At 38.0% G+C, this 25,966-nt stretch overlaps 3 protein-coding genes across 5 annotated transcripts in view; 2 read left to right on the forward strand and 1 right to left on the reverse strand.

Moving 5' to 3' along the window:
* The window catches only part of LOC131783726 (uncharacterized), a 31,853-nt gene extending 28,694 nt beyond the window's left edge, over nucleotides 1-3,159 (forward strand). The window contains exons 40-44 of the mRNA XM_066158892.1: nucleotides 591-761; nucleotides 845-1,036; nucleotides 1,478-1,550; nucleotides 2,127-2,269; nucleotides 3,032-3,159. Of these exons, the coding sequence (XP_066014989.1) occupies nucleotides 591-761; nucleotides 845-1,036; nucleotides 1,478-1,550; nucleotides 2,127-2,269; nucleotides 3,032-3,048 (596 nt within the window). The 3' untranslated portion in view covers nucleotides 3,049-3,159. The remainder of the gene's footprint in view (nucleotides 1-590; nucleotides 762-844; nucleotides 1,037-1,477; nucleotides 1,551-2,126; nucleotides 2,270-3,031) is intronic.
* A 5,777-nt stretch (nucleotides 3,160-8,936) lies between these two features.
* LOC136277470 (contactin-associated protein-like 2) lies at nucleotides 8,937-9,735 on the forward strand. The gene has a single exon (XM_066159643.1). It carries the CDS (start codon nucleotides 8,963-8,965, stop codon nucleotides 9,545-9,547), a length of 585 nt encoding a protein of 194 aa, XP_066015740.1. The 5' UTR covers nucleotides 8,937-8,962; the 3' UTR covers nucleotides 9,548-9,735.
* Nucleotides 9,736-15,219: 5,484 nt separating this feature from the next.
* LOC131783725 (protein crumbs homolog 1-like) lies at nucleotides 15,220-19,122 on the reverse strand. Of its 3 annotated transcripts, XM_066159641.1 has the most exons (7): nucleotides 19,003-19,122; nucleotides 18,331-18,632; nucleotides 18,136-18,253; nucleotides 17,209-17,400; nucleotides 16,690-16,762; nucleotides 16,104-16,246; nucleotides 15,220-15,339 (listed from the first exon to the last, which is right to left on the reverse strand). In XM_066159641.1, exons 1-7 carry the CDS (start codon nucleotides 19,016-19,018, stop codon nucleotides 15,323-15,325), a joined length of 861 nt encoding a protein of 286 aa, XP_066015738.1. In that variant the 5' UTR covers nucleotides 19,019-19,122; the 3' UTR covers nucleotides 15,220-15,322. The 3 variants fall into 3 exon arrangements, with proteins under 3 accessions (XP_066015738.1, XP_066015737.1, XP_066015739.1); XM_066159640.1 differs by lacking the exon at nucleotides 15,220-15,339 and having other exon boundaries at nucleotides 15,788-16,246; XM_066159642.1 differs by lacking the exon at nucleotides 15,220-15,339 and having other exon boundaries at nucleotides 15,788-16,246; nucleotides 18,331-18,559; nucleotides 19,003-19,114.
* Between the last annotated feature and the right edge of the window lie 6,844 nt (nucleotides 19,123-25,966).

The following is a 25,966-nucleotide window of genomic DNA, read 5'->3' on the forward strand; positions in this document are numbered from 1 at the left end:
TTTGTGACCGGCTCACCAGCTGGCCCGAATAGCGAGGCGAATTTTTTCTTCTGTTGTTATGGGAAATGTCAGTTAGGTGTAGTAAGAGGCAATTTTACCCCAGTCACAGGTCGTATGAGGAATTTCAGCCCGCAATCGATAGCCAAGATTAACAAGGCGAGACCCTCTATAGCAAGCGGGGTTAAGTATTTCCTAATGGTGACAATGTAAGCCCATTTACAGAGACCTTGGAATCAAAAACCGAGATCACGACATCCGGGCTTTGCTTGCTCTCATAAAAAACACTAAGCAAATTTTTGAACGGAAACAATGTTGAATCTAGATCGTAAACACCGAGCCCGCGACGTGCAGGCGAGAAATTTTCCATACAAACACTTTAGCCTGATGAACTAGATAAGTGAATAGGATTGCGCCTAACTAGTCTTAAGGTATTGGTAAGCCTTTTTTATCCTTTTAGAGTCATGCGCTAATTACAAATGCAATAGTAATCCTCGTGAAATAAGTTTATGGATTTCTCAAGATCTTAATTTTGTTTGAAAATTATTTCTTCTATCCCGTTGTATTTGTTGAACATTTGTATTGGTATTCAGTGGATGGCGGACTAACCGAGTGGGGTGAATGGGGAAACTGTGACAAATTGTGCGAGCCTGGTAAGCAGCAAAGGTACAGAACATGTACAAACCCCAAACGACGTTGCGGTGGAAAACTGTGTGATCCAAGCATTCAGACAAAGCATGAAAGAGACTGCATGTCTTGCCCTGGTAAGTTATTATACCTGATTATACCTGATAGCGTATTGACCAAGCTAGGTACATCGAAGTGACGATTTGATGTGTTTCTTTAGAGAGCGGAATACGAAGTTACGGTGACTTCTGTGTGGCCCCAAATAAAGGAGGTTGTTCCCCTCCTGACGGCAGTTATCTCATCTTCACCAAAAAGGAAGGCACGGCTTGTAATGCAACCGATCAGATTTTTGTTCTCGATCAGGATGGAGTTATTTATCATAAGTGCAGCAAGAGGGAAGTTTGTCCACAAGGTAACAGTTTTCTTGTTTTACTTTCTACACTGCATTTTGTTGTTTTTGGTATCATTTATGAACGGTATCTGAATTATTATTGACTATTTTCGTTGTTTTTGTTTCTGTTTTCTAACGGCTACGATTAACAGCAAAATTTCAGCAGTGAACCCTTAACATTTTCTCAGTAAACACCAACATTCCGAAGGTGTTATTCCCCTTTCCAGCCTTGACCCATTAAAATTCTCCTTCTTCGGGGATAGATCACTTTGCCCGTGTACCAACATTTCTAGGGAATGAGATATTAAAATTGCCAGTGGAAAAAACTATTTTGTCGAAGATGGTTTGTCTCGATGGAAACTTCTTGGAAAAATTTGAATCCAGATTCGTAAGTTCGTCACACACAATCCGTTGTTTGAGACTCAAACTTTGTTTGTCTGTTTTCCCTCTTATTTTTGGCAGACAATAACCCTACTTATGGAAAGAAACTTATGTTAAAGGATAAATGCGATCTGAGCATTTCAAGGCATGTCAGGTATGTTGTAGATGCAAAGGCTGTTACCTAATGACATAACTTTTGCCTTATATTTATCCTAATTCATACAATTCCTCTCGTGATAATTCATATGGCAACTTTTGCCTCATGTTTAAAGCTAATTCATACTATCCCTCTCGTGATAATTCACATGACAACTTTTGCCTCATATTTTAACCTAATTCATACTATTTCTGTCGTGATAATTCACACGACAACTTTTGCCTCATATTTTAACCTAATTCATATAATTCCATTCGTGCTAATTCTTTCTCCTCCAATTACACCATTTATCAACGCCTTGAGTCTTCTGCTTTCCAATATGTATCAGGAAGTTGCACATTTCTCTTTAAAACCTAAATAGCATTCCAAGCATTTTTTCACACCGACAACACCAAATTCTTTACGGGTCTTTTCCCACACAAGGCAAAAACACCTTTGTGTTCATGACTTCCTTTGTGTGGTTAATATCTCGTGGTGGAAAAATCGGTTTTATTAATTGATATTCCAGTTAAAGTATATCTCTTTTCGTGGAGAATAATGGTTTACTCCTACATAGTATTTTGATCACTTTAGGTTGCCGACACACAATAACCTGAAGAATTTGAAGAACAATTTCTGTGTTCATCCAAACGGTGGATGGCCAGGGGAGGGAGTGCAGTTGGTGTACTGGCCAGGGTGTGGCAAAGAAAGATTGAAGCTCAACTTCTTTGAACTTGGTAAGACAAATTTCAGTGACCCCTGATGAAGGCACTAGAGCGTCAAAACGTTGGTCTGTGAATTATAACTTCCCTGTTACATTCATAAACATTTTTAAAGCCGAGTAGCATAAAATCATGTCTGATTGTCCACCTGGTTGCCATGTGAACTTTAATATATCTTATTTGCGAGAAAAATATTGTCAAACTGGCGTTATAAGGGTCAACCGGCTCGCGAACATCAGAGTCTGCATTGCTAAGTATCACTGTCATTTGTATTTCAATCACCGATTCAATGAATATAATGTGTTTCCATCGAGTTTGAGATTTCGATCTCCTGTGCAGAGTGCTAAGGGATACAAGTTTTCACCCCTGATAAAGGCACTAGACAGGACTTTCGAAGCGTTGGTTGGTTCTATGAATTGTGACATCTCGGTTATGTTCATTAAATCTTTAAACCAGAGTAGCATCACACCATGTCAATAGATATGAAAAACAATTTTACCGAACTTACGACGCTAAGATTGGAAGAAAGAGAAAATTGGATACGTTGAAGAGCGCTTTTAATATGAGTGTCGCCAAACCAAAAACATCACAATATGCAATTAGAAGAAAGGAGAATAGAGCAAGGAGCCAATAGGAACGCACCAAGTGAATAAACGAGACGGGCCGAAAGTGCAAGAAAGAACACGTGACTGTGTGGATTGCAGTTTTACACTAGCCGTGGATAGCATTGACGTCCGAAAAATTCTGATAAGTGTTCGTTTTTTATTTTTCTTGCAGGTGTACCAACTGCCTGAATTCCAGTGCGGAGAAATATTTACTCGCCTACTTATATTATCATGCTTATATCATGCTTATATCATGCTTATTATCATGCTTATATTATACCAATAGCTGTGAAAGCTGCGGCAAACTTGAAGATAGATAATAAAGGCTTAAGTTGCATTGTTTGCTGTATGAATATTGATTTTGCTGAAAGCAAAAAAATGTTTCTGCAAGTCATACCTACTCTTAATAAGCCACTGTGGTTCATTTTGAGAGAGCTGAAAAACGACTGCGCCTTTGTCTTCTGGTGCGGTAAGAAACTGGGAATGACAACACAAAGCCATAGCAACGCTACATGAGATGGCGGAACGCTCAGGGTAAAAATTGTTACGTTGGAAACTTTCTCTAAACGCCTGTCGATAATCGTTGTATAACAAATCTTTTGCACATTCCACTTATACTCATGCACACATCAATCGAAGTTTTATCTCGAGCAGATTTTGCGCCGTGAAAATGAAACAGATATTTACGGTAATAAGGTCCAAAACATTTCCTTTTAACGTGCATTGAAATAGCCTATTCAGAGAAAATAAATCCAATCATAGGAACCCAACGTTAATTTGTTATCATATTTGGAGAGAAAAGTAATATTTACGTCTCTTACACTGACACCAACGGAGAAAGGGTGGGAAGTCGGTTAGGAAGTAAGAGAAGCAGTGGGTTTGTTTCACTTTGGTATTCACAGATAGCACATCATTCTTAGAGAAGTCATAAAACTGTCATATAATCTCTGAAGAAATCATCACCTGAACAGAAAATAAGTTTGATGCTTTGTGAAAAGTATAAAGCCACTAACTACAGGGGAAGCAGAACTGAAAGCAGAAGAAGCAGAAAGAGCAGGGTATCAACACCTACAAATTAAAAAAAATACATAATGCAAATGGAGTAGATTTATCACGTTCTACACAAGTATACTGATATCCTTGAAACTTAAGTTATTCTTGTGGATATACATGAAAAAAAATTATACCTTTGTTAAATTTGTACTAGATCAAAACGTTTCACCCACCTCCTCATTTTCAACATCCTCCACACTTCGTGTGAAATATCAACACGACAATGTTTTCGTTCCGCTTGTTGCTTTACGTTGACCAAACTGAAAAAAATTAAAAATTAAAAAAAGAAAACAAGAAAACTACATAGCGACACATCGCACTCAACCAAAAATCCATGAAAAAACAGCAGGGAGCGCTGTCCAATACTCCCGAATCCGCACAGGTTGTGGCCGCATTTTTTTGTTTCGTTCCGCGAGTTACGGAGTGTTGTTCAAAAATTAAAGGAAGAATTAAGAAAGTCTAATTGTTCGCTACCTGTCCTTTAAGAACAACTGGCCAACGTATCACTGAATTTGTAAAGATCTTTGAGGGAAAACACGTCACGAACACTTGGAAACATAAGAGCTTACTTTAACATTTCTAGCTCCACAATACCTTTAACCAGAACAGTGTACGTGTGCATCAATCGCCATTCCTTCCATTGGTGTTAGATACAGTGGTGAATCAACAAAGCATATGTAGTCGCAGAGCCTTAATTTTTGTATGTTGTAATACTGGTGACAAAGTTATTCCATCGCGTAGATAGACACGGTTTCTGGGTCTCCCTTTTGAATCGCTTACCCTTGTTAGCGACTGGCTGAAGTTCAATACGACTGTACCCGGATAACCTAACCGAGCTTTCCACAGAGGATGCTAATATGCAGTCTGGGTTTCAGTTTGGTTCTTCAGCAAGTGTCCAGTCGTGTTTGTAATTATGCATGGCTGCAGTGAAAAGCATGTTGCGGTATTGATCGTATGGGTGTTTTGCAGCCTTTTTGTGTGATGATTCAGTGTTTTTTCTTATTATCTTTATGATGTTACTGTGCTCAGGAATCCTCACTGCCCCTCCCTTTTTGCGATTTTTAATTACTTACGGCATGAAAGATTAAGGAGTGACTCGTAAACTTTATTTAGAAAAAAAAAGGAATTGAATAATTCTTAGCAAGATGTGAGGGCTTCCTGTTGGGCATAACAAATTTAAAAAGCAGAAACTCTCAAGTTGGTTATTCAAGTGTAACTTACCCCGATCGAAAAGTTAATGACTAAATATCCAAGCTGAGCTCAAAACTTGAATATTTCAATAAATGCAAAATTAAACATGTATTTCAAAATGTCAACTGGCCATACCAAGGTAAAACTGCGCGTGGTATGAAACGAAAGTTCCACTTAGGGCGCGTAATTCAATCTGACAGGACTCCTTACTTCTGAAATACGTTAGCACTGTAAATTGTCAGCGTACTTTCACTAGAATTCAACTTGGTCAAAATCACTTACTTTCCATTTCGCCTTTGCTTTTTGTGTAAGGCGTTCGTGGTATCGAGACTTGCTTTGTATATGTAATCGCAGGGCCCGAGGGCAATTAAGGATTGCTTTTTCGCGTATTTGCAAAGTTTTCCTAAAATTGCCCGAGTCGATCACTAAAAGTGCCCTTGTTATTAGGAAACAATGCCCTCTGTCCCAGCCAATCAGCATTGAGTAATTTTGCCCCGCTTTTGACATCTCACAGTGAGCGAGTGAGATGTCGAGTTGAACACGAGAAGAGAAATTTCGCATCTACAAGTAACCATGCATTATTTTCTTTATCATATAGACTCAAGAGCCCTTTACTGACAAGAAAATTCGACTCAATTATAGATGAAAATAAAAGGATCGACAATCCCCACCTAAAGATCAGATAGTGCGTCGGCGCACTCAAGATGAATACATGCGTTGAATCTCTACAAAAACAAACAATGAGCCTAATTTTCAATATATAAAATTGTCAGTTATTGAATTGGTCCTTACCCACAAAAAAAATCGGCCTGTGGCAAATATTTCAGTTGTCGATTTTTGCTCTCAGCCGCGGGAAATGCCATTACCAAAGCCACTGAATACGTAATTTCCGGTTTTTCTTTTTCTTCCCCTTCTAGGAAAGTTTGAATGTCATTGTCTCTAAGCGATACGGATTTTTCAATTTTTTATCCTTCTTAATCCGAAAAAGTTCTGACAAAAGACCTTCATCTTCATCAACCTGAAAGCAGCTGATTGGAGATATCAAACACGAGAAAAAAAAACCCTATTATTTTTACATGTGTTGTTACGGCTTTCTCAGGGTTGGATGTCCTTGTCTAACACCGCATTATAGAGGATAAAAGACAAAAAGCTGCTGGCTCGTTTCAAGAGTTTTTTTCCCATCCGCAAGAGGTTCACTGGTATATAAATGACTGGAGTTATTTAATCCTTGTTTAATTTTTCGTCAGTTGAAACTGAAAGGAATAAATTTGCCAATAACGTTTTTCTCTTGGCACTTTTTTATCTCATTGACTCAGAAGCCTTAAATGCATATCGCTCAAACTAATCAATGGATTATGGTTTTCTAACCACGCTGTCTGTTTAAATGGTCAAAACTCACCTCATTTACTCATTGAGAGGAACCAGTTATCACAAGTAAAAGGTTGGTAATTTTATCCTTTCTCCGTGACATAGAGGACCAGAAAGTCTTTTTGCCAAGATTTTGTTCGAATAAGTTAGAATATCTTAATCTTACAACAGAGAAAACAGTAGAAATATTCCACTCTAAATGAAGAAATTACGATAACAAGCAAGATGATGGCAATTCATGTGCTCGAACTGCCTCAGCGATTGCCTCCTGTGGATTTTTAACCACATGTAAAGAATACTGAATGTGTTTGCTCTTGAAAAAAAGTAAAAAAAAAACAAACAAACAAAAATTAAAAAAAAGGGTTAGGCACGCGAAATTGCTCTGCCACACTTGACTGCACGCAAATGGCGGTTAGTAATTACTGTCGACGTAAATTACTTTTCGTCCGTTTGAAAAATTTTTACTGCAGTATTTTGAGTTCAAAGCTAGTCTATTTGGACGCAGAAACAGAAAACTTTTATTATCGGTTGGAACAGAGAAATTAAATACGTCCCGCAGAGCTGTGTATTCATTTCATGACATATCATATGGTTCAGACTGTTATCAGTTGCTGCTCTTTGGTATTCTTCTGTCTATGGCCTCTTTGTTTCCTTTCAGTTGAAACTTTATTAAATTTTATTTGTTGAAATGTTATTCTGATATCTACACGAGATGAATCTTTTAAAATTCCCGTAGCATTTGACGACTCAACCCAAGCGTTGCACCTGCTCCATGAGTAATAGCAATACTTTGTAGCACGAGACAGTAACCACCTAATAGTGACATATTTTTGATTCGCATTTAAGGTGTTCAATATTCTGAAGCAACACTTTCAAGTGGTGACAGTCCAAGGGTCACCATCATGCTGCTACTTCCATTCTGGTTGTTTTTTCCTTCTTTGTTAAAACTGACGATTGCAATACAAGGTAGCTCGCTTTATCGAAGTTCAACAGGCCACGTTTGTTTTGGCAATTTCAATTTCATTTCACATCCATCATGGTGGAAAATGAGTTAGAATGCATCTTTCTTTGTGTTGAAGAACCAAGGTGTTATTCGTTGAACTTGGCAGCGTATCCTGACTCCAAAGGTCTTCATCTGTGTGAATTGTTGGCTACTGAAAAGTACAAAGCGACTAAACACTTCCTTGCAAATGATACTTTCCATCATCACAGACCGGGGTGAGTATTTGTTGATTATATATATATAGGAAGGGCCAATTTGTTGCAATTGATTTTTATTATTTTTTTTAGTCTCCATGCGAAAGCGCTCCTTGTAAAAACAGTGCGAGCTGTGTTACTGAATATGTACTGAACTCCTATCACTGTGACTGTGAACCTGGATTTTTCGGAACTCACTGCGAACGAGGAGGTATTTTGGAAATTCATCTTTTTTCCTGTATATTGTAGAATTTTCAAAAAAAGAGATGCCAAAGCTAAACTAAAACGTTGTTCTTGGAAATATTTAATTTGCTATTTAAAACCTGAAAAGGAAATAATTTCTTGCATGGAGGCGACCCGCGCTTAAGATTCACCACACCTGAATTTGTTCACTAGATGGTTGCGTAGCGTTGTGTTGAAAAGTCTGAAAGCTGTCAAACAAAAATTTCCGTTTAAAAAAAAATTGTGGGGAAATATTGAGATCAGGAGAATGATCCGACCTGGCGTGAAGTCAGAAAATTCAGTTTTCCCTCTCCAGCTGCAACGCGTTTCAAACTCGAACAAGCAACAAATATGCAGCGCAGCTGAGCATGGTCCCAGATGGACTAAATGCATGTAAGTCACAAATTTTCACAGAACTGCAACAGAGAAACTTCTTAAGAATGCCAGGTATCGGTCAATATTTTTAACCGCTGGACATTTAGTCTATTCGAGATCATGCCCGGCAGTCTGGTCAAAAGTGTATAATTTAAGTGTTGATAACCGAGCGATATTATAGGATGGACAAGCTCGGAGAATTCGTCCACTAAAAAAGCAAATTAATTTTTGGAATTGTTTGACATTTCTTAAGAAATATCTGATTTCCATAAGAAGTTTGAAAGAACCTTTAGATAGAAATTCTGTGAAAAATGGTGACCGTCGAGCACTTAGTCTATTTGAGAACGCGCCCGGCTGCTAGGCCATTCACCTCAACTCGAAAGCTCATTTAGTCCCTTTTACGGCATAAATGTTGATTGTTTTCCATTGATTATCCTTTAGCATATTTAAATTTCTATTTGAGCTTCTTAAATAGTCGGGATGGAACGGACACCTGGCGGCCAAACTAAACGGGAATTTCGCAGTCAATCGCGGAGGAAATAGTTTTACACGAATCACTTGTTTACAGACGTCATAAGTGAGCACAACGGGAATATGACGCAAGGTCGCACAATATTGAAATTGTATTATTCTGTTTTCCATGCCATTATTTTCATATTTCAGGAAGAACCTGCAGTGATATCAAATACTCCATCCGATGGCAAAAAGTGGCTCTTACGTCATCGACCCAGACGGAGAGGGTGGAGTAAAACCTTTCAAAGTATACTGTGACATGACTGACAAGGAAGGCTTTGGAGTGACAGTTGTCAGTCACGACAGTGAAAACATGACGCTGGTGGATGGGTTTGATTCCCATGGCAGTTATTCTCGTGATTTCACTTACCATGACACCAGTCTCCTCCAGTTAGCAATCCTGACAGCTTCATCTTCTCATTGTGAGCAGTTTATTAAGTACGGCTGCTATCATTCAGCACTCCTTTACAATGAGGACATGCGTGGCTGGTGGGTGTCAGGTGAAGGAGAAAATATGACCTACTGGGGTGGTGCCGACTCTGTTCCATTCAAATGTGCATGCGGGTTGAACAACACATGCGCAAACGTAAACTTCGGCTGCAACTGCGATACGAACGATTGGAATTGGCGGGAGGACAGCGGTTTGATCACAGACAAATTCAAGCTTCCCGTGACGCAATTGAGGTTTGGAGATACCGGTGTTATCGAAAGTATGAACGAAAAAGGATATCACACGCTTGGAAAACTGAGGTGTTATGGACTCATCTAAAACACACAATGATTGTATTTCAAAGATCACTTGAACATTATAATCTTTTTGTGGTGTAGGACGTCCATCATTATTAAGTAAAATCAAATATGCATGAAAATTTGAATTGATTGTAGTGAAGTGAGAAAAATGGGAAAACTCATAATGTGTAACTAAAAGTACTTGTAGAAAAAATATTACCAATCATCATAGCCAGTATTGGAAAGCTCAAATGTTTCTGAATTATTTATAATTCAGTTACAGAATAGAAACTTTTAATAACTGCTGTGTCAGTACTAGTAGAGTAACATTCATTTATTTACTTTTTTTTTAACTCTAAGCATTGCTCTTTTCTCTTAGAGAGTCAAGAGACGTGAAATTTATAGTAGTAAGAGAAATGCAAAGGCATCGGTATTTGCAGCTATTTCGCATCCTCTCATCCTCTCATTGATGTGGGCTGTGGGCTGAAATTCTTTAAACTAGTTAAATACGGTAGAAAATAAAAGTCGACATGGCAAGTTAATTTCTAAAACTTTGGTTTCCGTACGCTGTATAAATATTTGAATAAAAAATGGTAATTAAACTGAGTGGAGTGCAATTTGTATGGTAATCACATGATTTCGAGTGCAGTTTGGGATAAATCAGTGTTACAAAGGCTAACCAAATTGCACGAGTCCGTGGTGCGAGTGCAAGTTTTTGTCTGAAAAATTACGGGTGGTGATTTATCCCAAATTGGACGAGATTACTAGTTTATAAATATACAAGCAAACACATGACTCTGTTTTCCTTGTTGATTGTTTTTATTTCGTGTCATGACAAACCAGTTCGGCTGCTTGCCTTTGCCTCCTGTCCGGAGTTGTCGGCTTTTTCCCTCTAGAAACTTGCTTCAAACTTTTTAAACTTCTCTCAAGAAGGTCTGAGGTCATATAAGTGATTTCAAAATCAAGCGGGTGCGCAGCACGAGTTCGATTTCAAATCACATGATCTCAGACCAAAATTGCACGACACGAAGTTCAATGTATACTTATTGCATCCCCACCCATTCCCTAAGGAAAAGTATGGCGAGAAGAATGGAAACCAGCCAAACGAAAGCACAATAAAGCTTAGCTGCCTTTTTACTTGGAAGTACTTTTCTGTACAGGGTGGTTTTACGACTTTGATGTTAATATCGAGGTAAAGGCCAAAATGGACAAACTTGATCCTGTCACGTTGCACCACTTTTAGCTGAAGATCCAAGTTCCCGCAGACAGCCTCGTTATCCAGAATGGCATGTATAGTGTTGCCATAGCAATGTCAGTCAATGCTACGCCATGAATAAATGTATTTATTTCAATTCTGGAGCAACCAACGGAGAAATGCGAAGGTGGCTGAAACATGTTCTTTCCCTAATGAACATGAACTAAAATTTTAATAATAAACTTTTGAAAAATTCCCCTAACGCAGAAAATAAATAATTGACAGTGGTTGTGCAAAGAACGTTAAGTGTGCTAGATCTACAAATGATCAAATCGTTTGGAGGAGCCAACCTACAATTCAGATCTTAGGGAATGGTCTAAACTCATGTTGTGGGGTGACAAGATGAACTAAATTTTGTTACAGTTACACTGCACGATTACTAGTTACGTTTCCATCACACACTCGGGGTATCCGCCGAAGTTTCGATTCGCTATATTCGCTATATATACACCTATGTTTTTGCCTATCCCTTTTTCTGCAAATGAAAAAGTGGCTCCGAAGTAGAACAAATGCGCGTAAAATGAAAACACTAATTTTAACATTTCAACCTGTGGGCGTTCGCCGCTTTTTGAAATAACATCTAAACATTCGAAAAAAAAAGAATGGAAAACATATTAGATACTAATCGTTAAATCCGTTTTGATAATCATGCACCGTCCCAATATGAACATATGCGATCTGATTAGCTTCGTGATACTTTCCCCTTTTTAACAAATCGTGGGATTTTTCAAATGTGTTTTACGAAATTTTTGTTGTTATTGTTCATTTGAAATGGTCAGAAGATATTTAAATATGTAGCAGATTATAAACGCATCAAATTAATTTTTAAAAAATAATTTTCTTTTCTGTAGAAACTCATATGATAATAATGTCGAAGAATGAAACAGTATTGGTTTAAAAAGAAAAAAAATTAAGGTCATCATATGGTGACCTTCATTTTAGCATTTAGAGTTACCGTCTCCAATTTTTTTTTTTTTTGCTCTTGATGAAGCCGAGTAGAGACTTTGAGATGAATTTTGTGTGATTTGTATAGTCATGAGAAAAAAAGGGTAGAATATAGATTAGGCTAACTGGGAAATATTTCCGGTCAAAAAATATATAGGTGAGACCATATACTCCTTTTCATAGATAAATCTGACCTACTTGTTCTCCTTTCTAATTCACTCACGTAGTAAGCGGCTTTCGGAAGTTTAATACAACTGTAGTTAAACAAAATTTTATTTTTCCTGTCTGAATAACCAAATAAGGATGAGCTATCGAACAAACACGAAAATTGAGCATGAGAGACGCAAAACTCTTTAAATAGAAATGGCGAGGTGAAGGAGTTTGTGGTGTCGCGCTGTTGCCCGGAAGTTTTTTAATGCATTATTTTAGTGAAAAAAAAACCGTACTGCGAAATGATGGTATCCTAAAACTTCGCATGATGCGTTGTTCGTGTTGTTAAGGCTCCTGGGTGCACCTAACCCAAACTAATTGTGTTGTTGTGGTCTTTGTTCAGTAGGCCCTTGTACAATAATCGTTGACCCATGTAGTCGTCGTGGGAACTAATTTTAGCTTATCTTGAGGGAAAAAAATTTACAATATGCTAAAGAGGATCTCAGTGTACTCAACATATTAAATGCAAAATCCTCGTAGACCCAAAAGATCAGCAGATAATCGAATTTTCCACAAAGCATGCTAATATGTCGCTTGGCTTTCAGTTTTGTTCTTTTGAAGTGTCCAATTGCGTTAGGCATGCTTGGGTGAAAAGAACAATGGTGGTATTAGCATTTCATATCAAACTCATGGGGTACAAATAGTCTTAACATGAATGTAGTGACCACGCCCACTTCAACACCCCACTCAAATCGAGTGAAATTTTCGAATGTTTTACCATCGTGCGGATTCTGTACGGAAAAAGCACTCAATGTACCTCTGAAATATTAAACTCTAATATTGTGGCTTTCTATTTCGCTAATTTTCTGACTTAAAGGTTAAGTTTTTCCCTCGTCATTTTTACCTTTTCTCCGAGCGGTTGCGTGAAATTAACAAGGCGTTTTTGATCAAAACACGACCGAGCGAAGGGTCTCGGGTGATATCTCTTTTACGCAGGCGCAAATTAAAAATGTACCGCCAGAATCAATAAGAGGAACAAATTTCCTTTGTTTTGATATGTAAAGTGTCGAACGAAAAGCAGATTTACCTTCGTCAAATGGCGTTTAAAAACAGCTGTATCTCCCTCCTTTTGATTTTTCCTGTTTTGTAAGCGTGAAAGCAGTAGGAGAGGGATCGGGAAACTCAGAAAGCGCTTCGGGAATTAATCTGCCATCGTTTACTTACAAGATAAACAAGTAAGATTTGTGAAGTTCGTTGAAGTATGAAGTCTAAATAAATGCCTTTTTAAAGCTTGTTTGCTGGATTTTTCGTAAACTTCCCTGATTAATTTTTCGTTTCAGCTTACTAGTCTATACTATTTCAAAGCAATGTCAAGACGAAGACGGAGAACCATGAGTCGGTCCTTTCAACAATCGTAAACAAAGTGTTTGAGCAATCAGGTATACGAGGTGCAATAATCAATAGCCGCATACCAGAAGTCTTCAGAAAGAAAGTATTCTGTCTTCAGAAAGCTGTCAAGAAAGCTAATAATCAGGGCGGAAGGCAATTGAACGGGCCCTCGGTATCGATTTAATATCATATCGATCTCAATGTCATACAGTTTTGTATCTTTCTTCCGTGGATTCGCCTTTCTAACGAGGGTGTATGTTGAGAATTCTTTACAAAATCGCTTTGTTTTTTTAATTTCCCTCTTTGACCTGTACGCCATTTTGAAAATTCGTAACGGAGAGCATGCGCATTACGTGGGGTAAGTGGTTGCGTACACCTGGAACCGAGAAAAACAAATGTTCGTCGCACTGGGGAAAGAGTTTGATATGGCAAACTCTTCGTGTGATAATGCAGTGTTTTTCTTATCATCTTTATGATGCTGCAGTAGCCAGGAATAATCAATGCCCCCTTCTTTGCGATTTTACGACAACGAGAAAAGGTTAAGGATGGTTGAAATTTCGGCAACAACATTTATCCTCAAAATGTACAGAGAGCCAAAGACTCGTCCCATATCCTGATCTTTTTAGTTACCGTGGTGACGGGATAATTTTAAAAAGCTAAGACACCAAAACCTATTTCAAGAAACCGTAATTTCTTTTAATAATAAGCGAGTTTTTTTGCGGCATTTTCGAAAATTTCAGCGTTTTTTGATAAAAAGCTTTACAATTATCATGCTAGTTCGCGTTTGGCTTTTCGAAAGGGAATTACTATAGATGAATATTATACTTTTAAATGGCTAATAATTAGGCGATTTGAGAGAAGCATTAGAGCAAATTGAGATGCCTTTTCTCGTAGTTCGATAGTGCACTAGCATGCTATTATGCAACACCATAAATTTGACAGATTTTTTTAAACCAAGTACACTTAAATCGATTTGCACGTAGAAAAAAACGCATAATTTTCTTAGCTTCATGGTAACATATGCTAATTAACTTTTACTCCAAATGTTTTCAGTAATACTTCTCTGAGATTGTAATGTTTCGACCGAATTGAACATCTAAGTCTTCTTTCTCCTCAATATGTTTTAATTATCTAAAGCTGCGCCGTGAAAATTGAGTTTTCTGTAAACAATTAAATTGCATGATCAATTGAATATTGATTATAAGAGTGTGAGGTTGTACCTGACAGTTAAGAAACATTTTGTAAACACAATGCTACATTTTCATACTTAATAACTAAATAATAAGCTCCGCTTTTGCATAAAAAGCCGTAGACGCGGCTAGATATTGCACTCACCCGACTTGAGTAATAAAATTAATATTATAATGCGGCGTGAAATCGCCACTTTACTTTTCTTCATTTCTTGCTTAAAAAACAAATTCCGTGTTCCGTAAGCATGTGTTGACGCAGAGACTGCGCAAAGCCGACTCTGTAGTTAATGTTAAAGACGCATAAAGGGCGTAGATTGGGACGGTTATAGTTTCCGGATCAATATTGAAAGAACTAACAAAATATGTGAAATAGATGTGTCTGATCGGTCATCAATGAATTACCGAGTGATTTGCATGTTTGCATGAGTATAAGTGGAATGTGGAAAAGATTTGTTATATAACGATTATCGACAGGCCTTTAAAGAAAGTTTCCGGTGTAACACTTTTTACCCGATCCTTCGCGCTGTCTAATACTGAACATTCCACCTGCATGAGATGGCGGAATGTTCAGTTTACCCCCTCCTTCGCACTGTCTTATACTTTAACTGAACATTCCGCCATCTGTTGTTATTCCCAGTTTCCTACCACACCAGAAGACGAAAGCGCAGTTGTTTCTCAACTCTCTCAAAATACACCACAGTGGCTTATTAAGAGTAGATGGGACTTGCTCTAAAATTTTTGGCTTTCAGCAAAATCAATATTCAGAAAACATTGCAACTTGAGCCTTTATTATCTATCTTCAAGTTTGCAGCAGCTTCCATAGCAATTGGTATGATATCACTATGCTAATATAACTGCGCGAATAAATATTTCTCCGGACTGAGATTCAGGCAGTTGATGCACCTGCAAGGAAAATGAAAATAAAGACTAATCAGAATTTTTCGGATGTCAGTACTATCCCCGGCTGATGAAAAACTGCAATCTACACTCAGTCACCAGCACTCTCCTGCACGTTAGGCCCCTCCTGTGTATTTGTTCCCATGGGCTCCTTGCTCTTTTCTCCTTTGTTCTCATTACATATCGTGGCGTCACTCAAAGCAAAAACACTCTTAAACGTATACCATTTTCTTTTTCTCAATCTTTTTTTGTTTTCTTCATCTCTATCATATTTATTCCCCCACGGGAAACAAAGAACCCACTGAAATTTGACATGGTTTGATACTATTCTGATTTAAAGATTTAACTGACTGTTTCTAAGAGGCTACAATTCTTAGACCCAACGATTCGACACTCCTGTCTAGTGCTTTCACCAGGGGTGAAAGCCTGTATCCCTTAGGACTCCGCACAGGAGGCCAAGACCTCAAGCTCGATGGAGTACAATGATTTCATTGCATCGGTGATTGAAATACAAATGACAGCGGTACTTAGCAATGCGGACTCTGTTGTTCGCGAGCCGGTTGACCCTTGTACCACTAGTTTGACTATAACTTTCTTACAAATAAGATATATTAAAGTTCACACGGCAACCAGGTGGACAATCGGACATGATTTGGTGCTACTCTGCTTTAAAGATTTAACGAATGTAACCGAGAAGTTACAATTCATAGACCAACGTTTCGACACTCCTGTCTGGTGCCTTCATCAGGAGTCCCTGAAATTTGTCTTACCAAGCTCAAAGAAGTTGAGCTTCAATCTTTCTTCGCCACACCCTGGCCAGTATACCAACTGTATTCTCTCCCTAGGCCATCCACCGTCTGGATGAACACAGAAATTGTTCTTCAAATTCTTCAGGTTATTGTGTGTCGGCAGCCTAAAGTGACCAAAAAACTATGTATGAGTAAACCATTATTCTCCACGAAAAGGGACGTATTTTAACTGGAATATGAATAACTAAAACTAATTTGACGATTTCATCACGTCATTTTCGAGATATTAACCAAACAAAGGAAGTCAGGAACTCAAAGGTGCTCTAAGACCCGTAAAGAATTTGATGTTGTCGGTATGAAAATGCATGGAATGCTATTTAGGTTTTTAAAGAGAAACGTGCAACTTCCTGATACATATTGGAAAGCAGATGACTCAAAGCGGAGGAGAAAGAATTAGCACGAAAGGAAAGGTATATATTAGGTTAAAATGTGAGGCATAAATTGTCATTCTGAATTTCCACGAGAGGAATATATATAGTATAAACTAGGTTAAAATATGAGGCAAAAATCATGTCATTATGCTGCAACTTTTACATTTACAACATACCTGACATGCCTTGAAATATTTAGATGGCATTCATCTTTTAACATAAGTTTCTTTCCCTTGGTAGGATTATTGTCTACGAAAAATAAGAGGGAAAAAACAGACAAACAAAGTTCGGGTCCCATAAAACGGATTTTAAATGACGAACTTACGAATCTGTGTTCAATTTCTACAAGAAGTGTAAATCGAGACGAACGATGTTTTTCTCACTTGAAATTTTAACATCTTCTCTCCCTAGAAATGTTGGTACACATGCAAAGTAATCTATCCCCGAAAAAGGAGAATTTTAATGGGTCAAGCCTGGAAGGGGAGTAACAACTCAGGGATGTTGGTGTTAACTGAGAAATGTAAGAGCATCACTTTAAAATTTTGCCGATGATCGTAGCTCGTAAAAAACAGAAACAAAAACAAAAACGACGACAACTGACTACGAAAATAGTCAATAAGAATTCAGATACCATTCATAAATAATTCCAGAAACAACAACACTTAGGGTACAAAGTAAAACAAGAAAACTATTACCCTGTGGACAAACTTTTTTCGTGCTGCACTTGTGATAAATAACTCCATCCTGGTCGAGAATAAAAATTTGATCGGTTGCATTACAAGCCGTGCCGTCCTTTTTGGTGAAGATGAGATAACTGCCGTCAGGAGGGGAACAACCTCCTCTATTTGGCGCCACACAGAAGTCACCGGAACTTCGTATTCCGCTCTCTAAAGAAGCACATCAAACTCTCACTTCAATGTACCGTGGTCAATACGCTATCTAAAAATGCCTTCACAGTGTTAACAGTATAGGGCCTGATGTTGCAACCATGAAAACAAAATAAAATAAAATGAAGCGGCCTGATTTTCACGATCAATTATTGTTTTGACTTACGTATTCACAAAAAATGTAGATGATCAATGGTGGCTTTACTCCTCTAATCAAATTTAACCAACGTAACAAAGCTGTGAAAAATGAGATGTTGTCTTCATCTCTTTAATAATTTATTCCCTCACGGTAAACGAAAACCTCACTGAAATTTGCCTTTTAAAGAGGCTTCTTAGCTTAGTAGTACCGCCCAACTAAAGCATGCCCAGTTGCACCACACATTTAGCCATAGAGTTGCTCGTTCGAGTTCGAAACGCGTTGCAACTGGAAAGAGAAAACTGAACTTTCTGACTTCACGCCAGGTCGGGCTATTCTTTTGATCTAAATATTTCCCCCAAATTTTTTCAACAGAAGTTTTTGTCGACAGCTTCCAGACATCTCAACACAACGCTACGCAATCATCTAGAAAACAATGACTCGAGTATGGTGAATCTAAAGCGCGGGTCGCCTCCATGCGAGAAACTCTTACTTTTTTAGCTTTTTATCAGCATATTAAACATTTAAGTTTAGCTCTGGTATTTTATTTTGCAAATTCCACAATATACAGCAGAGAAAACGATGCATTTTCAAAATACCTCCTCGTTCGCAGTGAGTTCCGAAAAATCCAGGTTCACAGTTACAGTGATAGGAGTTCAGTTCATAGTCAGTAATACAGCCAGCACTGTTCTTACAAGGAGCGCTTTCGCATGGAGACTGCAAAAAGAAGAAAAATCCCTTTTCTATTGAATTCTTAAATTTATTCTTAAATTGGCCCGTCCTATATTACTCACCCACGGTCTGTGATGATGGAAAGTATCATTTGCAAGGAAGTGTTTAGCCGCTTTGTACTTGTCAGTAGCCAACAATTCACACAGATGAAGACCTTTGGAGTCAGGATACACTGCCAAGTTCAACGAATAACACTTTGTTTCTTCAACACAAAGAAAGATGCATTCTGACTCATTTTCCACCATGACGGATGTAAGGTTTTCAGCCTGTAAGTAGTGAAAGGCATCGCGCCTGAAATTGCCATAAGAAATGTGGCTTGTTGGACTTCGATGAAAAGTGCTACCTTGCATTGCAATCGTTAGTTCTAACAAAGAAGGAAAAAACAACCAGACGGGAAGTAGTAGCATGATAGTGACCCTTGGACTGTCACCACATGAAAGTGTTGCAGTGTTTTACAGAGTAAACGCTATCAATCAGGGAGCAGGTGCAACGCTGGGGTTGAGTTGTCAAATGCAACGGGAATTTCAAAAGATTCATCTCGTGTGGATATCAAAATAAAATTTAAACAAATAAAATTCAATAGTGCTTCAACTGAAAGGAAACAAAGGGCCATAAACACAAAAATGCCAAAGAACGGCGACCAATAATAGTCTGAAACCGATGATATGAATACACAGCTCTGTGGGACGTAATTAAATGCTCTGCTCTATCTGCTAATAAAATCTTTCTGTTACCTGTCACGTCCATCATGGTGACTCATCTTCTCGGCTTTATCTAAAATTTTTTACACTTACCCAAGAATTTTGAACCTTAACGAGATATTAGTTAGTCTCTGGAAAATTGTTTGATGATTAGAAGAGAAGGCTGCTGAGAATACGGGTTTTGTTTTGTATTTTGCAATTCTAATTAGGAATACGTGTAACCATATACATTAAAAAATTTACATATATATATTTATTATGAGAGGAAAAAAGGACGCAACTACAACTTTTTCCTCTCATAATATTTATTTATTCTGCTCTGCTTCAACGTATTGAGCACTGTTTCACGCGAAAATCGACTTGCAGACTTCCTATATATATTTATATATGTGTGTGTGTGTAGTCCTCGTATGACATTATGAATAAAATATTTTCCTTTACAAACTCCTCAGAATGAAAAAACAGGTTCTTTCTTTTGTTTTGAGTTATCTCCCGTTATTATTGCCAAAATTAATATTTATTAAAACGTAAATCGATAAGTTTTACTTATCCATAAATGAAACTTTCTTATAGCAGTAACGAAGAGGTTATAAACTGTTTACATTTCTTGAAGTAATTTAGCAGCTAAGGACTTTTTTTAACGGAAAAATAGACACATAACGTCATCACTTCTGCCCATGTTCCATCCATATCCTTTATACCTTTCATTTATAATTAAAGCAACGATGTTTTTCACATAAGTTTTTGGGATCTTTATGATCCTTTATGCATAACTTTTTCCTCAAAGCCAAGTACTGAAGAGAAAAATAACTAAAAAGAAATGTATTAGAGATAAACCAGACAAAACAAACATCCCATTTTCTCTTTCTCTCAATCTTACCGTCGTATGTTCGGTAAAAATTTTCTATCATATTTATTCCCCACAGGAAACAAACAACTCACTGAAATTTGACATGGTTTGATACAACACTGGTTTAAACCAGTGTTGACTGTCACACAGAGGTTACATTTCTTAGACCCAACGTTTCGACACTACTGTCTAGTGCCTCTAATCAGGGGTGAAAACCTGTATCCTCATTTCATCGGTGATTGAAATACAAATGACAGCGATACTTAGCAATGCAGACTCTGATGTTCGCGAGTCGGTTGACCTTTGCAACACATTGCAATTTCTCGCAAATAAGATATGTAAAAGTTTACAAGGTAACCAAGTGGACAATCGGACATGATTTGATGCTACTCTGCTTTAAAAATTTAATGAATGTAACCGAGAAGTTGCAATTCAAAAACCAACGTTTCGACACTCCTTTCTAGTGCTTTCATAAGAGGTCACTGAAATTTGTCACACCCTGGCCAGTACACCAACTGCAATCCCTCCCTAGGCCTTCCACCATATGGATGAACACAGAAATTGTTGGCAACCTAAAGCGACCAAAACTAACTGGAATAGGAATAAATAAAAATCAATTTGACGATTTCATCACATCATTTTTCCGAGATATTAACTACACAAAGGAAGTCATGAACACAAAGGTGTTTTGCCTTCTGTAGGAAAAGACCCGTAAAGAATTGGGCGTTGTTGGTATGAAAATGCATAGAATGCTGTATAGGTTTTTAAAGAGAAACGTGCAACTTCCTAATACATATTGGAAAGCAGATGACTCGAAGCGGAGGAGAAAGCATTAGACGAAAGGAATGGTATAAATTAGGTTAAAATGTGAGGCATAAATTGTCATTATGTTGCAGCTTTTACATTTACAACATACCTGACATGCCTTGAAATGCTCAGATGGCATTCATCTTTTAACATAAGTTTCTTTCCCGTGATGGGGTTATTGTCTACTAATAAAATAATAGGAAAAAAACCAGACAAACAAAGTTCGAGTCGCAAAAAACGGATCGTGTATGCCGAACTTACGATTATGGGTTAAAATTTTTCAAGAAGATTAAATCGAGACGAACGATCTTTTTTCACTTGAAATTTTAGTGTTTTCTCTCCCTAAAAATGTTGGTACACGTGCAAAGCGATCTATCCCCGAAAAAGGAGAATCTTAATGGGTCAAGCCTGGAAGGGAAATAACACCTCAGGGATGTTGGTGCTAACTGTGAAAATGTAGGAGCATCACTGCTAAAATTTTGACAACGAAAATAGTCAATAAGAATTCAGATACCGTTCATAAATAATACCAGAAACAACAAAACGTAGGATACAAAGTAAAACAAGAAAACTGTTACTCTGTGGACAAACTTCTTTCTTGCTGCACTTGTGATGAATAACTCCATCTTGGGTGAGAAGAAAAATCTAATCGGTTGCATTACAAGCCGTGCCTTCCCTTTTGGTGAAGATGAGATAACTGCCGTCAGGAGGGGAACAACCTCCTTTGTTAGGTGCCACACAGAAGTCGCCGTAGCTTCGTCTAAAGAAGTGCGTCAAACAGTCACTTCAATGTACTTTGGTCAATACACTATCTAAAAAAATGCCACAATAGTGTGAACAATGTAGGGCGTGATGTCGAAACCATGCAAATGAAATAGAATGAAGTAAAACCACCTAATTTTTACGACGTATCATTTTTTGGCCTTCATATTTCAAGAAAAATTGACATGATCAATGGGGGCTTTATCCTTCTAATCAAATTTAACAAACATAACGGCGCCGTGAATAAATGAGATGTCGTAAGCTCGGTAGAACTGTTCTTCATCTTTATCGCATTTTGCTCCTCATAGGGAGCAAAATATGATAAACTGACCTAAAACTTGGCCTCGCTTTCAGCACAAGGCTACGTAGCTCAGTAGTACCGCCCAACTAAACTATGGGATGCCGCATTTGAAAACCGTGTAAGCCCGGATTTTTTTCTCAATTCTTTCGTTTCAGTTTTTGTAATTGAAGTTCAATTGTGAGGATCATTCTGTCGTTCATTTGACATTGCACCAATCAGGTGCAACATTACCACGGCTCTTCATTACGAGCAATAGAACTTCGCTGGTTATTGCATGATGCCAAGGTCAGTACAATGTAAAATAATTACCACATTGACATGGAGGACTCATGTTGTACATAAACCAACCAAATTAAAATTGATGATACGTCATTTTCCTTGTCAGAAACTCACTTAACAGGGCAAGACATGCAGTCTCTTTCATGCACTGTTTGAATGCTTGGATCACACAGTTTTCCGTCACAACGTCGTTTGGGGTTTGTACATGTTTTGTACCTTCGCTGCTTACCAGGCTCGCATAATTTGTCACAGTTTCCCCATTCACCTCACTCGGTTAGTCCGCCATCCACTGAATACCAAAACAAGTGTTTAACAAATACAAAGGAATAGAAGAAATAATTTTCTAACAAAAATCAAGATCTTACGATTTCCATGACTATGAAAGATAAAAGAGGTTTACCAATACCTTAAGACTAGCTAGGCGTAATCCTCTTTGCTTATCTCGTTAATCAGGCTGGAGTGTTTGTATTGAATATTTCTCGCCTGTATGTCGCAGGCTCGGTTTTAAAGATATAGATTCAACATTTTTTATGAGAGCGAGCCAAGCCCGGATGTCGTCATCTCGGTTTTTGCTTCTAAGGTCTCGGTAAACGGGTCTATAATGTCACCATTAGAAAACACTTCACCCCGCTTGCTATGGAAGGTCTCGCCTTGTTTATCTTGGCTACCGATCACTGGTTGAAATTCCTAATTTGAACTGTGACCGAAGTGAAAACGCCACTCGCAACGCTTAACTGACATTTCCCATAACAACAGAAGACAAAATTCGCCTCGCTATTGATGCCAGCTGGTGAGCAGGTCTTATGATTAAGCTATCGGTCACAAAAGGGGAGATTTAAGAACCCAAGTAGAACCACATTAGCAAAATAAAATTGTAAAATATAGAAACAGTGTTGAGTAGTGATTATTTATACCGAAGTGGCCCAGTTTGTTGTACTTAAATGTAGGGAAATCCTCTGCGTTCACAAGAAAGTTTCACAAGTCCTAGTTTTCTCTGCTAGTCACAATCATCCTTGTTTAACCAGTACCAGATCACCCCTGGATTTTGTATACCCTTCGTCGAAATCCAATCGGACGGATACCGATCCGGGCCCTCCCAAATGATCTAACCGGACGCGTAGTAGGTCGTGCTGCAGGATGTGGTCAGCGGAGCTTTGTCTTATTTCCACGACATTCTCTTGTTTAACGAGTTCCACAAAGAAAATTTCCTCGTTAAGTTGACGTTGTTTTGCGAAATATCCAGTGCCATGAAGTTTCAAAAAGGACAGACGAATTGAACAATTAGTCAGCGCGTGAGTGAATGAGCGAGCGAGCGGGTGGGTGGGTGATGCGTTGTGTTCAAGCGTTAGCGTGCGTTAAATACGTGCACTTGATTAAATTTCTTGTGTGCGCGTTTGTGTTTGTGCGTTTGTTCGCTTTATTTTGATTCCCATTAACTGGGAATAAAACTCCCACACCGATCTATAGAGCCAACGAAAATTTTGCGTACCAAGTTAGCAGCAATTTAAAAAAACCACAATAGTAATATCCATACAATTGATATGAACGGAGGCCGTTTTCTCTCTCACAAGGCAAAGAAGTCAACTTTGGGAAGGATTTACAAAGTAAACGTTTCATAAGAAACCTCTGCCTTTCAGCCTACTTGATAAGCGGTTTTGAATAGAGGCGATGCGAAATTGCTGGAATTTCCATCCTTTAAGCAAATCGTTAAGGTTACAATTCCCAGTTTTAAGAAAGACTTTGTAAAATTTCACGTTCTCTACTTAGTCATTTGCGTAACCTTACGCTAGTCTACTAACTGGGTATAAGACTGAGAGAACAGAGGCGATTATAGAGTTGAATTTCCCTGATACAGTAGCTAAATCTTTGATATCCTATTCACGTGTGCCTTGGAAGTGGAAAAGCATGTCGCTTAAGTAGATATTTAAAGAGGAAGTGGTCTCAAAATCTAAATTACCACTGATGCTTTTTTTTAAGCATGCCCGGTAGGCACCTACACGGTCGAACTTATTAGATTCCTAATGTGAGCAAAACACATGTCACAAAAGTAATTGTTCAACCACGTGAATCATCTTAATAACGAGGTATTCCAAAACAGGAGTAAGGATAAGGTACCACTGAGGCACAGCGACAATACGGTGAGTGAGGTCTACTACAAAGTTCATATGAGACGCGTCCTGCATACCGCTAGGATCAGCAATGTCAATAGCATCATGTTTGTTAGAGGAATAAGAGGGATGGTAAGTTTTGAGCTCGGTAAGAAATAGAGAAAGATGTTTTTCGTCTTGTTACAAAATCTTTATCTCTACAACTCAAAACAAATAATAGAAGAAAAGAAGAAATGTTTCATTTCAGTCATTTTCAGTATAATTTGATGATTGATTTGACGCTTAAGTTTGCTTTCATGCTGAATATCATAGCCACCTGCCGTGTTAAGTGACACGGCTTTGATCATTATTCAAAAATGATTCAAGAAAGTTTTTCTATCCCATCTCGTGTCCAAATAGTAAAAGTACATGTCTTCTGTTTCTACATGAATTAATTCTTGTTTGCATTCTATTTTCAGAAAATTAAACTTAAAAAATCGAATGCAACTCTGAAAAAGATTGTTTGGTTAGGTTACTGCTGCTGATAACATTTGGAAATCAATGCCACACTCCTAATCGTAATTCAAAAAGAAAAATAAATCGTGACTGATTAGAGTGATACAATTTTGTTTTACAGCATTGTTTTGTTAAAAACCTGCTGCTGATAATCATTACGAAAATCATGCCAATGACAACTCCTAATGTTACCACTTAAGAAAATAAGTAAGTAGTCTTTAAGTAGTCTTTTTGATTACACTATAACCTATTGGTTTGGCTGTGTCATTACGGCAAATTGCCTGCTAATCTCAATGGTTTCGTACACAAAGATTTTCTGCACTCTTCTTCACCATCGCGCCCAAATTCAAGGACAGGTTCAGCAACAGCTGAGCCAACCAAACTCACTGAACATGGCGCGATACAGAAAGGCGGTGTACAGTGCATTGTGGGTGCAGTTGGCATTAGTGGTTTGTTATTTATATGGTATACAGATTATTGTGCTAATTTTAACAAAAGCCTATTTATCAAATTTCAACTTCAATTTGCAAATAACGCCAATATTAGTATGCTTTAACTCAACATTAAACCTGTTCCTTTACTGTTGGAAGATTCGTGAAAGCAGTAAAGCAGACAGTCAGGCAAGCACTTCGTTGTAAATCGAGTTAGATCGTCTTAGGGTTATTTACGATTGAGTTCCTTAATTTAGCTGGCGCGGTGAATTATTCGATTTTACTCCCCGACTATAAGCAGCTTTGCCACATTCGATTGTTAACCAACTATGAATATTAAATCATAGCTGGCGAATTCGTGTAATCAAATTCAATTGCCCAAGCGTTCTTCATCTTGTTATTGTGTGCCTTTATGATGTCAGTCCCTTTGGAAACGTATAGAGAATGGTATAGAATAAAATGCGTGCTGATTCGATCTCTTTTCATGATACCTTGGTCTTGCACCTCGCAGCACATGATACATTTCTAAACTGATCACATGTACCATATCCAGCCGCTTCAGTGTTCAGTTTGTCAGAACATCCTTTGTTGGCATTTTTGGCGGATGAAAAATTAACGGAAGAGCAAAAACGATAGAAGTGTCAGAAGCTCAGGTCTGAGAAGGTACATATCCTTGTCATGAGTTTAAATTTAAAAAAACTTGAGGTAAATGACTACCTGACTACCTTTTTACTCCACTTTCCGTCCACAGTTTTGCCCTGTACTTAGTGCCGTGGCACATCTTACGCATTTCAATGGTAGAATGATGGTAAAATGGTAAAACATATAAATGGTAAAATGGCGTAGCGGTCCAATAATAAAAACAATCATTTCAACGTACTGGCTCCCCAAAAATCCTTGCACTGAGGTTCGTGAATTTCGCTGCAATTTCCTTGATAGCAATGCGACTAATTAAAACAAAGAA

Source organism: Pocillopora verrucosa, chromosome 12, assembly GCF_036669915.1.
Source record: "Pocillopora verrucosa isolate sample1 chromosome 12, ASM3666991v2, whole genome shotgun sequence".
NCBI lineage: Eukaryota > Metazoa > Cnidaria > Anthozoa > Scleractinia > Pocilloporidae > Pocillopora > Pocillopora verrucosa.

Coding starts and splice junctions, on each gene's coding strand:
- LOC136277470 (XM_066159643.1), top strand. CDS start 8,963: ATGGCAAAAAGTGGCTCTTACGTCATCGACCCAGACGGAGAGGGTGGA.
- LOC131783725 (XM_066159640.1), bottom strand. Junction 17,401..18,135: donor AACTCACTGCGAACGAGGAG/GTATTTTGAAAA, acceptor GTGCTTCTTTAG/AGAGCGGAATACGAAGTTCC. Junction 16,247..16,689: donor AATATTTCAAGGCATGTCAG/GTATGTTGTAAA, acceptor TGGTCACTTTAG/GCTGCCGACACACAATAACC.